This window comes from Scyliorhinus canicula, chromosome 7 (assembly GCF_902713615.1).
Source record: "Scyliorhinus canicula chromosome 7, sScyCan1.1, whole genome shotgun sequence".
Taxonomy (NCBI): Eukaryota; Metazoa; Chordata; class Chondrichthyes; order Carcharhiniformes; family Scyliorhinidae; genus Scyliorhinus; species Scyliorhinus canicula.
Genome location: NC_052152.1, coordinates 62,203,046 through 62,219,434, shown reverse-complemented (window position 1 = coordinate 62,219,434; position 16,389 = coordinate 62,203,046). Strand labels below are relative to the sequence as shown.

Here is a 16,389-nt window from a genome sequence, read left to right as displayed (position 1 = left end):
ACAGCAGCACATGTGGATAGCATTGTGGCTTCACAGCGCCAGGGTCCCAGGTTCGGTTTCCTGCTGGGTCACTGTGCAGAGTCTGCACGTTCTCCCCGTGTGTGCGTGGGTTTCCTCCGGGTGCTCTGGTTTCCTCCCACAGTCCAAAGCTATGCAGGTTAGGTGGACTGGCCATGCTAAATTGCCCTTAGTGTCCAAAAAGGTCAGGAGAGATTATTGGGTTACGGCGATAGGGTGGAAGAGAGGGCTTAAGTGGGTCGGTGCAGACTCGATGGGCCAAATGGCCTCCTTCTGCACTGTATGTTCTATGTTCTATTGATGTCTCTGAAGTCCCCGAAAATTGCAGACATTGCTGGATACAGTAATAGTTGCTAACTTTTAACGGCGATCTTCTCATTTCAGCAGGTAATGTGCAAAAGAGTGAGCACATTTAATTTTTCCCACATACTACTGTTTTAATCATCACCAGGCAATTGTCTTTCTAATGGGAAGATGTGAGTGTGCTGCACAGCTTACTACAAGCTCTCTTAGAACATAAGAACATAAGAACTAGGAGCAGGAGTAGGCCATCTGGCCCCTCGAGCCTGCTCCGCCATTCAATGAGATCATGACTGATCTTTTGTGGACTCAGCTCCACTTTCTGGCCCGAACACCATAACCCTTAATCCCTTTATTCTTCAGAAAACTATCTATCTTTATCTTAAAAACATTTAATGAAGGAGCCTCAACTGCTTCACTGGGCAAGGAATTCCCTAGATTCACAACCCTCTGGGTGAAGAAGTTCCTCCTAACCTCAGTCCTTAATCTACTTCCCCTTATTTTGAGGCTATGCCCCTTGGTTCTGCTTTCACCCGCCAGTGGAAACAACCTGCCTGCATCTATCCTATCTATTCCCTTTATAATTTTATATGTTTCTATAAGATCCCCCCTCATCCTTCTAAATTCCAACGAGTACAGTCCCAGTCTACTCAACCTCTCCTCGTAGTCCAATCCCTTCAGCTCTGGGATTAACCTAGTGAATCTCCTCTGCACACCCTCCAGTGCCAGTACGTCCTTTCTCAGGTAAGGAGACCAAAACTGAACACAATACTCCAGGTGTGGCCTCACTAACACCTTATGCAATCTCTCTTGTGGGCGTTAACTCTCAGAGGGCAACATCCATTGCTGAGTCTGATTCAGACCTTGGTGCCATTTTGTGTCAAAGTGAGCTTGGCTCTAGGTAGATTGACCAACATTCACCTTGGTTAGGATTCTTACAGATGTTTGAAGGAAAGAGATATAAATTTGCCAGCACCCAGTTTCTAACCTGAATGTGGTGATGAAGTTACCAAGAGGTTGGGGGCCAGCCCATAAACTGGGCCACATTAATATTAATTCAGCATGCTGACAGTAGCTGTCACATCTCCACAGGCCGCCTGGCAATTTGAAGGGGGTTACTGTTGGCCTCCTGCTGATTGGCAGCAGCCTGAAGATAAATCATGGGGAAGGTTGGGACACAGGTAAGAGGGAATTAAGTAAAATTGGACAGTCATAATACTGTAGCACCAGGTGAGCGTTCCTGATATTCCTCAGGATGAGTGACAGTGTTTCTTCTTATTCATCATTAACTTCCTGATCTTTCACCTTTTACTGTTCCGCCAGTATCTGGCCAGGTGATATAAGGGTTGTAGTGGTGAGATGGAGAGAAAGCAAGAGGTTCATGCTTAAACTATCTGCTGCTTGTAAATCAAGAGATTGTAGGATGAGGGGTGTGTGGAATGTGAAAAAGAGGACTTTATATGAGTGTTATCTTCAATCCAGCTTTGTCACTGGCCATGGCTTCAGTTATGGTTGCTTCAATGATGGCACGCACTGTCTCCTCTGAAGGATGAGAACATGTAGCCATGTCTGTCCCTCTCACCAGTTAGATATTGCAGTCTGCAGTTATGTGCCACTTTGAACTGCAAGAGAGAGAAAATTGTACTAGTTATGAATGTTCAGTATGGGTTGTAATTGATAGGAATTAGAGCTAGGGGAATGATGGAGGTGTAATATATTAAACAGTGTGTGAGGTGAATCATGCAATTGTTGGCTTTGAAGATACATTCACTGATGTTGACAACTCGAATGTGGTCCTTGAACATTTTGTGGCACTGCAACCAGCTCTTTCGGGCAAGACTGCTGGTATCGACCACCATGGCGATCTGCTCCTACTGTCTTCGCAAATTTTATCTGGCAAGCCACTTGGCCCCTGATGGATAAAGAAACTTCTTTCCTCCTCTCCATCTCCTATTGCAAAGCTTCCAGTACAGTGTGAGGAAAATCTTGGAGAATGCTCTCTGCCATATTGTGCCATTCTTATGTGTTTCCATGCACGAAAATCAGTTTTACACTGGATTTCAGGACCTGCTGCTGCCAAATGCACTTCCCCATTAATTGTTGCTAACCTCTCATGATTTTACATCCACTCAACAGCATGTTTTGCACTGGCTGCGTGCTACAAAGATCATAAGACATAGGAGCAGAAGTAAGCCATTTGGCACATCAAGCTTTTTTTGCCATTCAATGAGATCATGACTGAACTGTTGCCTGTTCATTTAAATGGTTACAATAATATTGTCACAAGTAGGTGTACATTAACATTGCAATGAAGTTACTGTGAAAAACCGCGAGGCATCACATTCCCGTGCCTGTTCGGGTGCACAGAGGGAGAATTCAGAATGTCCAATTGGGTGCCAGCTAATCTCATACCTTAATTCCTGTTTTCAGGGGTTATTTAATTTCATGGTTACTGGTGGCTGTGTTGGTGAGTGGAGAATTGGAATTGAGTTTACTGGTATCGCACTTCAATTAGTTCTCAAGTCAAGCCCAGGCAGAACGAAGCTGTAAAGGTTGCAGCTTCCCTTCCTTTTCCTCACTCACACCACCTTTCTCCTCTTGCCACTCCAAGTGGTTGCCTGCAAATCTTGCAAACCCTTGTGCTCACTCTGTCTGCTTGATTCTAACACGAAGGAATGGAAATGAGTTGGGCGCGATTCTCAGAGCCCCACGCCGGGCCGGAGAATCACTGCAACCGCGCCACGCCGCCCCGATGCCGGCGCGCGATTCTCCGAGGTGTGGAGAATCGGCGCCATTTGCGCCAGTGCGTTTGGCGCGCCGCCGGTCTCGGGCCGCTGTCTGCGGCCGGACCGCAGATTGTCCGGCCCGGATGGGCAGAGCGGTGACGCGGAAACGGTAGAGTCCCGCCGGCACCGTTCACCCCTGGTCGCTGCTGGCGGGAACTCTGTGCGAAGGGTCGGGGGCGGCCTGTAGTGGGGAGAAGCACTCCTTCACTGGGGGGGGCATCCGATGGGGTCTGGCCCACAATCGGGGTTCACCGATCGGCAGACCAGTCTCCCCGCCCCTAGCTGACTTTATTCCGCTTCCAGCCCCAGAACCCCCGCGTCATGTTGCGTCGGGGCCGGAGAGTTGAAGAAAACCCCGGCAATGCGCGGCTAGGCGCGGCGCCCATTTGGCTCCGGGAAGGGAGGCTGGAGCAACGTGAACCGCTCCAGCGCCATGCTGGCCCCCTGCAACAGTGTTCAAGATGGCGTGAACACTTAGGGCGCGATTCTCCCAGAGATGGAGAAATCGTAAGGCTGGCGTCAAATCCGGGCGTGTTTGACGCCAGCCTCCCCCTCCCCGACCGGGAACCGATTCTGGTCCCCGGTCGGGGCTAGCATGCCGCCGCCGTGAACTCCGGCATCGCGGGCTTAACGAATTTCGTTAAGCCCGCTTGCCAGAGTTTGCACCGGCTGACGCGTCACATGACGTCAGCCGCGCAAGCGCGGATTGGAAGATTCCAACCCGCGCATGCGCGGATGACGTCATCGCGCATTTGCGCGAAACCCGCGCATGCGCGGACCGGGATGCCCCTCAGCCGCCCCGCGAAGTGATACAGCGGGGCGGCGGAAGGACAAAGAGTGCGCGGGTATCGGACCCGCTGCCCGCGATCGGTGCCCACCGATCGCGGGCCCATGGCACCCTTGGCAGGACCGTGGTACTGCCGTGCCAATCGGTGCCATGGTTTTAAAAATCGGCACTTTACGGCCGTTTTTACGAACGGCCAGACCAGGTGTGTTTGCCGTTCGTAAAAACAGCCGTAAAGGGCTTGGAACTCGGCCCATCGGCCAGCTGAGAATCACTGCTGGCCGTAAAAAAACGGCGGCAGCGATTCGTATCGGGAGTCGAACGTGGGGGGGGGGGGGGGGGGGGGGGGAGAATAGCGGGAGGGCGTCAGACTAGCGTGGCCGTAAAATTTTACGAACCCCGCTATTCTCCGCACCATCGTTAGTGCGGAGAATTGCGCCCTTAGTCTCCATTTTGGAGAATCGCGCCCGTTATCTCTCCTTAAATAGAGAACCTCAGTGATCTTATTTGTCAACAGTGGATAGCATACTTCACTATGCATGATAACATCTCCAATAGAAACCTGGAAGGACCCACCTTCATAAAGGTTCATAGTCACAGTGACTATCATAGCCACTGGCAGTGCCACCCTTGCCCTAATCTGTTTGGAGTTGTGGCAGCTGATGAATTTCTGTGAGGACTTCCTTGCTGGCATAGCATTGTCTCAAACTTTGGTTGTTGCTTAGCGTAGGTAGGAGAATTGCCCCCTGAACACCCCCTGGGTGAATATGTCTTCTCTTTCTACCCTGCCTTCTCATCACTTTTCTAGCAGCTTGTCATGCTCGACCTTATCTCTGCTTATTCTCCATGCTATGTTTTATTCCAAGAGGGAGGATTATGATTTTACTCAAATGGGGATGCAATTGATTAGTGCAGATGCCTTAAAGTCAACAAAATATACTTCATCACCCAGCGATCTTCTCCCTGTAGATTTTTGAAACGAAAACCAATATAGAAGGCACCAATCGCTTGTAATATTATAGCATCAGTCAGATATCCACCAACAACTAATCTATAAGTAGTTGATGATCCCTTTAAATATAATTCAGTAGGTTTTTTTTCTTGTTGGTTGAAAGATGGAGCTCCAAAACGGCAGCGCTAGCATCAAATCAGTGTTGCATACCAGTTGACATCAGGATCTCTCTGTACGGCGTACTTCCAGTCGATATTCACGGAATGTTCTAACATCTTTACCAAGATAACATTTGGCACCTTTCACATCGGGAATGTATATACAGACCAGAGGTGCCATTTTGGAACCCTAAGAACACTCATCACACCCAAAACCTGGCACAACCAAGCGTAATTTCTCCGCTCCTGCCAGCAGTCGGCATCATCACTCGTAAGACAGGAAAATTCTGAGAGCCGCCAAAAGTCAATTGAGTCCTGGCCACTCACCAAATTTTCCCAATCTACCCATGACGATGTCTGCCACTGGTGGGGCCAGATAATCCCATCCTTCCTGTTATATCTTTCTTATGCTCACACCTTCTGAAATCTTCTCCATCAGCGGGATTCTCCGTTCTGCCGATAGCACAGCCACACCAGCGGATTTCCCAGTAGCGTGAGGTGGTCACAATGGGAAATCCCATTGTCAGGTGGCCAAAACGGAGAATCTCGCAGACGGTGAGGATGCACTGCCGTGGAATGCACAGCTGGCTGACCAGAGAATCCCGCAGCTGACTTCATTTTTGTTTCAATGATCAGTCAAGATGTTGGTTATACATTTATTGTCTTTTCTTTCTAGAATCCCACGATAATGGCGTTCACAACTGTGGCTGGGTTGAGTGGGATTGCAATCACACTGGCTCTGATACTGATGATAACATCGTCAACAGAAATTATCCGGAGGTCATACTTTGAAGTCTTCTGGTACACACACCACCTTTTCGTGATCTTTTTTGCTGGACTTGTGATCCATGGAATTGGGTATGTACTGTACATGGAAACTGTCTTTCACAACAACTGAAGTGCCATGTTCATTTGTTTCACTAAATGCTTTTCAGATGACTCAAATAAAACAACAATACAGCCACATACCTAGTAAATGCTAAATATGTTTTTGGCAACAATTATCAGCAGATGTATCCAGTGATTATATCTGCACAGCTCCATTTACCATGTGATATGTTAAAAAACGTAATGAATGCCGAATAATTACCATGATTGATAGATCACGGTCTAGTGGAGCTGTCAGTGCAGTTCTTCATCCCCCAACCCACAACTCCCAGCAGTGACATTCGAACAGTTGTCGTCGTGCCTGTCATCAAGCAGTGAGGGTGTCCGGTTACAGAGTTTTTTATTCATTCATGGTATGGGGCATCACTAGCCAAGCCAGCATTTATTGCCCATCCCTAATTGTCCTTGAACCAAGTGGCTTGCTAGCTAGGCCTTTTCATGGGGCATTTAAGAGTCAACCACATTGCTGTGGGTCTGGAGTCCGACCAGGATAGCAGATTTCCCACAGGACACTAGTAAACCAGATTGGTTTTTATGCCAGTAGTTTCATGGTCATCATTAAACTTCTAATTCTGATTTTTAAAATTGAATTCACCAACAGCCATGGCAGGATTTGAACCCAGGTCTCCTGGATTACTAGACCAGTGACAATCCCACATAAACTGAATTTCTGGGAAACTTGAAGTTGCTGATTTTTCTCATCGCGAAGGGGAAAAAAAGGAAAGGCTTGCATTTACATGACGCTTCTTATGACCACCAGATTGCTCAACATGCTTTACAGCCACAAAGTGCTTTTGAAGTTGTTGTAACGTAGGAAATATGGCAAACAGTTTATGGGACCAGAACCCCATGACTCGGAGGCAAGAGTGTTAGAGACTGAGCCATGAAGAGTCAGTTTCTACCAACCATGTTTCTGTAACATGTTTGCCTAACTTAGAGGAATAGAATCAGGGAGGGTTCATTGATATAGCTGCAATATAGGAGAGAAAAATAAATCATCAGGTTGGTGCAGAAGGGGACACGGTTTTGGGGAGCGATTCAATGAACAGTGTATTGAATGGGTGGGTGGGAAGAAGTGGATAACTACATCTGCCCATGTCCCGGATTTGCTGTAGGTTTGCCAGGTTCCACTATAAGAAGGAAGTAAAGTAAATTTATATTGCAACTTATCATATAGGGGTTGGTTTAGCTCAGTGGGCTAGAAGCTGGTTTGTGATGCTGAACAAGGCCAGCAGCGCGGGTTCAATTCCCGTACCAGCTGATAATTCTGAATTCTCCCTCTGTGTTCCTGAACAGCTGCCAGAATGTGGCAACTAGGGGCTTTTCACAGTAACTTCGTACTTCTGACAATAAAAGATTATTATATCTCAATTTATCACACAAATTAATTTTGAGGTGTTCACAGCAAGTCACCACAAAAGTGAAATGACTAATGAAACTGTATTGGTCATGTTGGCTGACAGATAGATATTGGTGAGCACACAGAAGAAATGACCTGCTCTTCAAAAAATGGCACAGGAACTTTAATATCTCCCGATTAAGCAGAATGAGCTTCAGCTTAAGAGATAAAGGCAACAGGATAATTTCCCCTTAATCTCGAGCCCTCATATTTTACAGAAAGTAGAAATACAAAGTCCACTCTGCTTGCACAAGACGTATTTCCAGGGGGCTGACTGAATGATGGGGAGAATTGCTCGCCTTGAAACAAGCGAGGCAATTTAAATGACAGACAAATGGCAAATGACACTATTACCATGCCATCTGATTTTGCAAGACATTGCTGAGAAGTCTGAGGATTATACATACAAACTGGGTCATAAATGTAGTGGGGGTGCTACTAATCAGAGAATTCGTAAAAATGTTCCAAGCTCAGCTAAATACTTCTCATTAAATGGAGAAAATTCCAAATGGCATTGCACCACTGCAGCAATGGAGCACTGAAATGTCAGTTTAGGTTATGTGCCTAACATGCAAAGTGGGACTTGAACCCATAGCCTTCTGAACACAATCTAAACTGGCAAATGATCCTAACTTAATTAATGGTACATTTAAAAGGGGGAAAAATCATCGCTGAAGAATGTGAACGATCCCATTATCAGCCTTCAAAACATAATAGGAGTTAAATATGGCTGCAGATCTTTCATTCTCAACTTTCATATGCCAGGTAGACCTGGATGAAAGCATTCGAAAAATAGAAGCCACAATGGTGTTTAATTACATTTTAGTTAAAACAAGCCCAAGGCCTCGAACATTCTCACAGAGAATGTATGTTTGCTTCAAATCCTTAGGCGAATTGTTCGTGGTCAAACGGAGAGCAGTCTGAAGCAGCATAATGCCACCTATTGCAAGGATAAGTATGCGGAATGGGGGTCCATCCCACAGTGTCCTGAGCCTGTTTTTTCAGGGAATCCACCAATGGTATGTGTGTCTTTGGTTCACTTTTTAATGGTACTGTTTCTAGGAGACAATATAATCACATTAAACTATTAACATTTTTCTGCCAAACAAACTAATCCTTTTTGCAGACTTGGAAATGGGTGGTGGGTCCAATGGTCCTGTACGTCTGCGAGAGATTTGTGCGGTTTTGGCGATCACACCAGAAAGTTGTCGTCACAAAGGTAAGCAGATAATCATCTGAAGTTTGTTGGAAAGTGTGTAGCCACAAAATCTTTCCAATGTATAACCAAAGGTTGTATGTGGAAAAAATGGAAAACAAATGAACATGCTTAGAAGTAGCACGCTTGTTTTTAATCTCCAGACAGAGAAAATGCTGGAAAATCTTAGCAGGTCTGGCAGCCCGTAGGGAGAGAAAAGAGCTAACGTTTCGAGTCCAATGACTCTTTCTCAAAGCTTTTTTATAAATGTTTTTTATTGGGTTTTTGAAGAAAGTATATTTACCGTTATGTACACAGATATATATAGAAGAGAAGGGCACACCCAAACATACCAAAGAAAAGTAATAATAAAAAATAAAATAAATTAGAGTCACTGATAGGGTATTGAGCACCAGCTCAACAGCAGCAACTCTATACAACTGGCAAAATTATTTACTGCACATAAGTAGGCAACTGTTTCTGGGGGAGGAGGGAGGGGGAGGGGAGACTGGGGAGGTAAATATACATTTGGGTGCCGGAGAAACAATTACAGTGGGCAATACTCGAATGGGTTTGATGTTGGTGTTGTCACTTGTTTCTCTCGGACGGATCTCGCTGCCATTGTCGTCTCGAGCTCACCTCCGCTTCTGCCGTTCCTCCTGTCTATCGCCTGTATTCTCCTTGTTCTCTGTTCCTGGAGATGCCAAGTTTGTGATTGCATCCCGTGCCCTCCTTCCGGCTGTTATTTTCCTGCCTCCCCCACCTCCCTGGTTCTCCTCTCTTGTTCCCTGTCCCTTCCCTCTCCCCCCCCCCTCCTCCCCCCCACTTGTGGTTCGCCTTTCTTTCCTCTTTGGTTTAGCAGTCCCCCCTCCCCTCCCAAACCCCGCCCCGGTCTATCTCTCCCTCTCATGCTTTGGCTACTTTCCCCTGATTCTTGGCTACCTGGCTATTCTTCTGCTTGTTCGTTGGCCACAAACAGGTCCCGGAACAATTGGGTGAATGGCTCCCACGTTCTGTGGAAGCCGTCGTCTGACGCTCAGATGGCGAATTTGATTTTCTCCATTTGGAGAGATTCCGAGAGGTCGGACAGCCAGTCTGCAGCTCTGGGCGGTGCTGCTGACCGCCAGCCAAACAGGATTCTACGGCGGGCGATCAGGGAGGCAAAGGCAAGGGCCTCCGCCCTCCTCCCCAGGAATAGATCTGGCTGGTATAAAACCCCGAAGACCGCCACTATCGGGCATGGCTCCACCCTCACCCCCACCACTTTGGACATAGCCTCGAAGAAGGCTGTCCAGTACTCCACAAGTCTGGGGCAAGACCAGAACATGTGGGCGTGGTTGGCTGGGCCTCCTTGGCACCGTACACATCTATCTTCCACCTCCGGGAAGAACCTACACATACGGGATCTTTTAAAGTGGGCTCTATGTACCACTTTTAGCTGCGTCAGGCTGAGCCTTGCGCACGTGGAGGTGGAGTTGACTCTATGCAGTGCTTCGCTCCAGAGTCCCCACCCTATCTCAATCCCCAGGTCCTCCTCCCATTTCTTTCTTGTTGCGTCCAGTACGGTGTCGGCCCTCTCTACCAGTCGGTCATACATGTCGCTGCAGTTTCCTTTACCTAGGATACTTGCGTCCAGTAGGTCTTCCAGTAATGTCTGTCGTGGCGGTTGTGGGTACGTCCCTGTCTCCTTTCGTAGAAGTTTTTGAGTTGTAGATATCTTAGATTGTTCTCCCTGGCTAGCTGGAATTTCTCTGTCAGTTCGTCCAGTGTAGCGATCCTGCCATCCATGTATAGGTCCCTGACTGTCAGTGTCCCTCCGTCCTGCCCCCACCTTTTGAAGGTGGCGCAGTCAGCGTTGGTGTGAACCTATGGTTGTTGCTGATGGGAGCTTTGTCCGACATTTTGGTCAGGCCAAATTGCTGCCGCAGTTGGTTCCAGGATTGGAGGGTGGCTGTCACCACTGGGCTGCTGGAGTGTTTTTTGGGTGGGGATGGAAGTGCTGCCGTGGCGAGGGCCTGGAGGGAGGTCCCCTTGCAGGAGGCCTCTTCTGCGCGCATCCACTCGGCTTCTGGCTCCTTGATCCATCCCATTATTCGCTCGGCCGTTGCCGCCCAGTGGTAGAATTGTAGGTTTGGGAGGGCTAAACCCCCCCCCCCCCCCCCCCCGGATTTTGTCCAGTGCTTTGAAGAAGGCCTTGGGGATGTAGATCAGACTGGATCTATGTAAGAAGAGGTACCTGGGCAGTACGTTCATTTTGATTGTCTGGACTCTCCCCTCTAACATAATATACACACAAGTATATGATGGTGCATAGACAGACACTGACTGACATTGAAAGACCAATCAACACACAGAACACAGCAGCCAATCACCAGACAGGACACGGTCACTATAAAGCCAGACGGCACTAGTTTTCCCGCTCTCTCGGGATGCAGCCTCTGAGACAACCAGAGCCCGTAATCAGTAACACGAACATCTACCATGTGCTAGCCGTATAGTCTGGTTAGGTTAGCCTCAGGTCTCCAGTCAACCTAACATAGTGTCGACCCACAGTGCAAGTATGTTTAACAGCTCATAGTTAAATAAAATAGAGTTGTACTTCTACAAGTGTTGGAAGCCTGTCTCTCTCACTGCTCTGGTAAACGCAGTCCTCACAGACCCAGCATACCCAACACATCACCCTCGAGGGAGAGTGGGAGTGTGTTCCATCTTTGCAGGTCCTTTTTTACTTCCTCCGTCAGACTGGTGAGGTTCCATTTGTGGATCCCTTTCCAGTCATGGGCTATTTGGATCCCCAGGTAGCGGAATTTGTGACAGGCTTGTTTAAACGGCAGCCCCGTTAGTGCTGCCCCCCCTCCCCCCCCCTTACTTGTGGGTGTACCGGGATGATCCAGCTTTTGCTCATGTTGAGTTTGTAGCCTGAAAAGGTGCCAAACTCTTTCAGGTGAGTGATGATTCCGTCCATGCTGCTTTGTGGATCCAAAATGTAGAGGAGCAGGTCACCTGCATAGAATGAGACTCTGCTCTCTGCCTCGCATTCGGATCCCCCTCCAGCTTTTTGCTTCTCTGAACGCGATTACTAGTGGTTTGATCGCTAGAGCGAACAGCAGCGGGGACAATGGGTATCCTTGTCTGGTGCCCCAGTGCAGCTGGAAGTATCGGGAGTTGGTATCGTTGGTCCGTACGCTTGCCATGGGAGCGCTATATAGGAGTTTTACCCAGGAGGTGAACCCTGTTCCAAGCCCAAACCGCTCCAGTACCTCTATGAGGTATTTCCATTTGTTTCTGTTAAAGGCCTTTTCTGTGTCTAGGGAGCCGATCACTGTGGTGATTGTGATTCACACCGGATTATAATCTGTATATACATGTGTCTATATTGTAAGTGCAGTTGCACTACCTGTCCTCCAGGGGGAGTAGCTCTGGGAATGCTCGAGTTGTACGGGGCTTCTCCCTTGGCTCTGCCCAGGACTCCTCCCCTGGAAGCTGCTGTATAAAGATCAGTGCCACATGGTCAGCCGGCCAGTTCACCGAAAGTTCAATGGCTAATAGGCTGGCTCTGTTGTGAGTATATAAAAACCGCTATTCTAATCCTACAAGCACGTGTCCGTAGAATTGTTGGTTCCAACAATTTAATATACTCAGGAAACAGTCGAAAAAATTATGGAAGCAGCCTCAAGCCCGGACGCCTAGAACTCGACCCACAGGATGCAGAGGCTAAGGAAATTTTTTCCCACTGGCTGAGATGTTTTAAAGCCTACCTGGCAGAAGCCAGCACCGCCGGAACAACGGAGGAACAAAAACTCAGCCTACTGCACGCGAGGGTAAGCCACAGAATATCCACACAGCTGAATCCGGCCGGTTCTTACACCGCAGCGCTGGCAATATTGGACAAAATGTGCGTTAGGCCCATTAACGAGGTTTATGCACGCCACGTGTTTACGACCTGCCGTCAGCGGCCTACAGAAACGCTAGCCGAGTTTGTAAGGGAATTGAACAATCTTTCCAATGACTGTTATTATCAAGCCGTTACCGCGGCTGAACATAGGGAGCTTGCTGTGCGGGACGTTTTCGTGGCGGGGCTCAGGTCTAACTATGTGCGTCAAAGACTGCTAGAAAAGGGGGCCCAGGACTTAGACACTGCTGTGGAGGCTGCTACCACTATGGAAGTTTCCTTCCGCAGCCTCATCTCATTTCCTGCGGACCCCACAACCTCATCGTGGACCCCCGACCAACAGTCCCCCCCCCAAGCCTGTGCCGCACGGCCCCCCAGTTACCGCGCTGCCAAAGCCAGTTACTCTGCAGCCCTAGCCAGTTACTCTGCTGCCCCAGCCAGCTACTCGGCTGCTTCAGCCTGCCATTTCTGTGGCCAAAGCCAGCACCCGCGGCAGCACTGCCCAGCCCGTAACGCGACCTGCAGCAGCTGCGGGCGAAAAGGACACTATGCCAGAGTGTGTCTGGCGAAGAAAGCCCCAGCCTCTAACCCTCCCACGGCTCAAAGCACTCGTTCCCTGAATTCACAGGCCTGCAGGCCCCGAAATGCTGCAGCCTGTATGCCGACTCCGCCCCCACCCGACATGTGCGACTCATGGGGGCGGCCATCTTGGCAATCCTCCTCCATGCGGCCGGCCATGTGCGAGTCATGGGGGCAGCCATCTTGGCAATCCTCCTCCATGCGGCCGGCCATGTGTGACTCATGGGGGCGGCCATCTTAGGATCCATCCCCTTCAAACTCTGAAACTCACCTCGACGACTACAAACTCAGAGGGCAGTCATCACGGGGCCACTCCAGCACAGCGGATCGAGCCGCCGACTACCCGCAACTCAGCGCAGTCACCCTGAATCAAACCTGCCCCAAGCACCTACGAAGATCGATGACGGAGGTCCAGATCAACGGGTAAAGCACGCCATGCCTCTTTGACTCCGGGAGCACCGAGAGCTTTATACATCCAGAGCTGGTAAGCCGCTGTTCGCTTTCTATTTTTCTGGTGAGCCAAACTATCGCCCTCGCTTCGGGCTCCCACTCAGTCCAAATCCAAGGACTCACCGTTGCTACGCTCACAATTCGAGGCGCTAGTTATTCAAAATTTAAACTTTATGTCCTGCCCGACCTCTGCACGCCACTCTTATTAGGCCTGGATTTCCAGTGCAACCTCAAGAGCCTCACCCTCAGCTTCGGCGGGCCCCTGCCCCCACTCACTATCTGCAGCCTAACCACGCTGCGCATCTCCCCCCCTCCGCTCTTCGCCAATCTCACTCCAGATTGCAAGCCAGTAGCTACTCGCAGCAGGCGATACAGCCTACAGGATAGGGTCTTTATCCGATCGGAGGTCCGACGGCTGCTCAGTGAGGGGATCATAGAGGCCAGTAATAGTCCCTGGAGAGCTCAGGTGGTGGTCGTCAAGACCAGGGAAAATATTGCATGGTCGTCGACTATAGCCAGACCATAAATCGCTTTACGCTCCTAGACGCGTATCCCCTCCCCAGAATTGCAGACATGGTTAATCAGATCGCCCAATATCGGCTATTTTCCACGGTGGATCTGAAGTCTGCATACCACCAGCTCCCAATCTGCCTGGAGGACCGCCACTACATGGCATTCGAGGCCGATGGCCGCCTCTTCCATTTCCTCCGGGTCCCTTTCGGCGTCACTAACGGGGTTTCGGTGTTCCAACGAGCAATGGACCGAATGGTAGACCAGTACGGGCTGCGGGCCACGTTTCCGTATCTGGACAATGTTACCATCTGCGGCTATGACCAGCAGGACCACGACGCCGACCTCCACCGTTTTCTCCAAACAGCACAGAAATTAAATCTCACTTATAACAAGTGGAAATGCGTTTTCCGCACAAACGGACTGGCCATCCTCGGCTACGTCGTGGAGAACGGAGTCCTGGGCCCAGACCCGGACCGTATGCGCCCCCTCTTAGAACTCCCCCTCCCTCATTGCCCCAAGGCCCTCAAACGGTGCTTGGGGTTCTTCTCATACTACGCCCAGTGGGTCCCTCAATATGCGGACAAAGCCCGGCCACTCTTTAAGGCCACACGATTTTCCCTGTCAGCTGAGGCACGCCAGGCCTTCAGCTGCATCAAGGAGGACATCGCCAAAGCAGCCATGCGGGCGGTGGATGAATCCACTCCCTTTCAGGTTGAGAGCGGCGCCTCAGAGGTAGTTCTAGCAGCCACTTTAAATCAGGCAGGGAGGCCCGTTGCATTTTTCTCCCGTACCCTATCCGCTTCAGAACTCCGACACTCCTCAGTCAAGAAGGAAGCACAAGCCATCGTGGAGGCTGTTCGTCACTGGAGGCACTACCTCGCAGGTAGGAGGTTCACCCTCATCACCGACCAACGATCGGTTGCCTTTATGTTTGACAACTCGCAAAGGGGCAAAATAAAAAATGATAAAATCCTTTGGTGGAGGATCGAACTCTCCACCTATAGCTACGATATTAAATATCGACCGGGGAAGCTCAACGAGCCCTCGGATGCCCTATCCCGTGGGACATGCGCCAGCGCGCAGATCAGCCGTCTGAAAGCCATCCACGTGGACCTCTGCCATCCAAGGGTCACCCGGCTCGCCCACTACATCAGAACCCGAAACCTGCCTTTCTCCAACGAGGAGGTAAAAGCGGTCACCAGGGACTGCCCGATCTGTGCAGAGTGCAAACCGCAATTCTATAGACCAGACAGGGCCCACCTGATCAAGGCTTCTAGGCCCTTTGAACGCCTTGCGATCGATTTGAAAGGGTCACTCCCCTCCACTAACAAGAACATTTATTTCCTCAACATCATCAATGAGTTCTCCCGATTCCCTTTTGCCATTCCATGCCCTGATATGACCTCCCACACAGTCATTAGGGCCCTGCATAGTGTCTTCACCCTGTTCGGTTTCCCCAGCTGCGTGCACAGCGACCGAGGTTCGTCCTTTATGAGCGACGAGCTGCGTCAGTACCTGCTCGACAAGGGCATCGCCTCGAGCAGGACTACCAGTTACAACCCCAGGGGGAACGGGCAGGTGGAGAGGGAGAACGCGATGGTCTGGAAGACCGTCCTACTGACCCTCCGGTCTAGAAAACACCAAGTCTCCCAATGGCAAGAAGTCCTCCCAGACGCGCTCCACGCTATCAGATCCCTCCTCTGTACAGCTACAAATCAAACCCCTCAGGAGCGACTCTTCATTTTTTCTAGGGGCACTACCACGGGAGTCTCACTTCCGGCGTGGCTGAGGACACCAGGCCTGGTCCTCCTGAGGAAGCACGTCAGGGGGCACAAAACTGACCCCCTTGTTGAAAAGGTGCGCCTCCTCCATTCCAACCCCCAGTAAGCATTCGTGGAGTTCCCGGATGGTCGCCAGGACACAGTATCCCTTCGAGACCTGGCACCCGCTGGATCCAGCCCCCCCCCCACCCCCCGCTGAGGAACCCCTTACCCCGTTCCCTATGCTGCCGCCCCCTTGCGCCCCCGATGCTGCAAGCTCACCCCACCGGTTCCACGCGCCAGAACCAGCCCGCCCCCAGCGCCCCCAGTCTCCGGTCGAGCCAGAGGTGTATAAAGTTCGGACGAGACCCGCCCTGGAGTCTGCCATCGTACCCCAGCTCTCAACACCCACCCAGCCACCGCAAGAGGCTGCAACCCCGGTGCTCCGCAGATCGAAAAGAACAATTCATCCACCGGACAGAGTAACTCTGTGAGCCACCACCCCCCGCTGGACTCGATTTTTTTCACAGGGGGTGAATGTGGTGAATGTGATTCACACCGGATTATAATCTGTATATACATGTGTCTATATTGTAAGTGCAGTTGCACTACCTGTCCTCCGGGGGAGTAGCTCTGGGAATGCTCGAGTTGTACGCGGCTTCTCCCTTGGCTCTGCCAGGACTCCTCCCCCGGAAGCTGCTGGATAAAGATCAGT

The 16,389-nt window shown here is 50.2% G+C and overlaps 1 protein-coding gene across 3 annotated transcripts in view; it reads left to right on the top strand.

The window, feature by feature from the left end:
* The window catches only part of LOC119969027 (cytochrome b-245 heavy chain), a 66,905-nt gene that overhangs the window by 29,267 nt on the left and 21,249 nt on the right, over window positions 1-16,389 (top strand). For all 3 annotated transcript variants that reach the window (XR_005461283.1, XM_038802154.1, XM_038802155.1), the window contains exons 6-8: window positions 5,675-5,856; window positions 8,175-8,304; window positions 8,412-8,504. Coding sequence is in view for 2 of the 3 variants with exons in the window: in XM_038802154.1 (XP_038658082.1) it covers window positions 5,675-5,856; window positions 8,175-8,304; window positions 8,412-8,504 (405 nt within the window). In the remaining variant the exon portion in view is untranslated. The remainder of the gene's footprint in view (window positions 1-5,674; window positions 5,857-8,174; window positions 8,305-8,411; window positions 8,505-16,389) is intronic.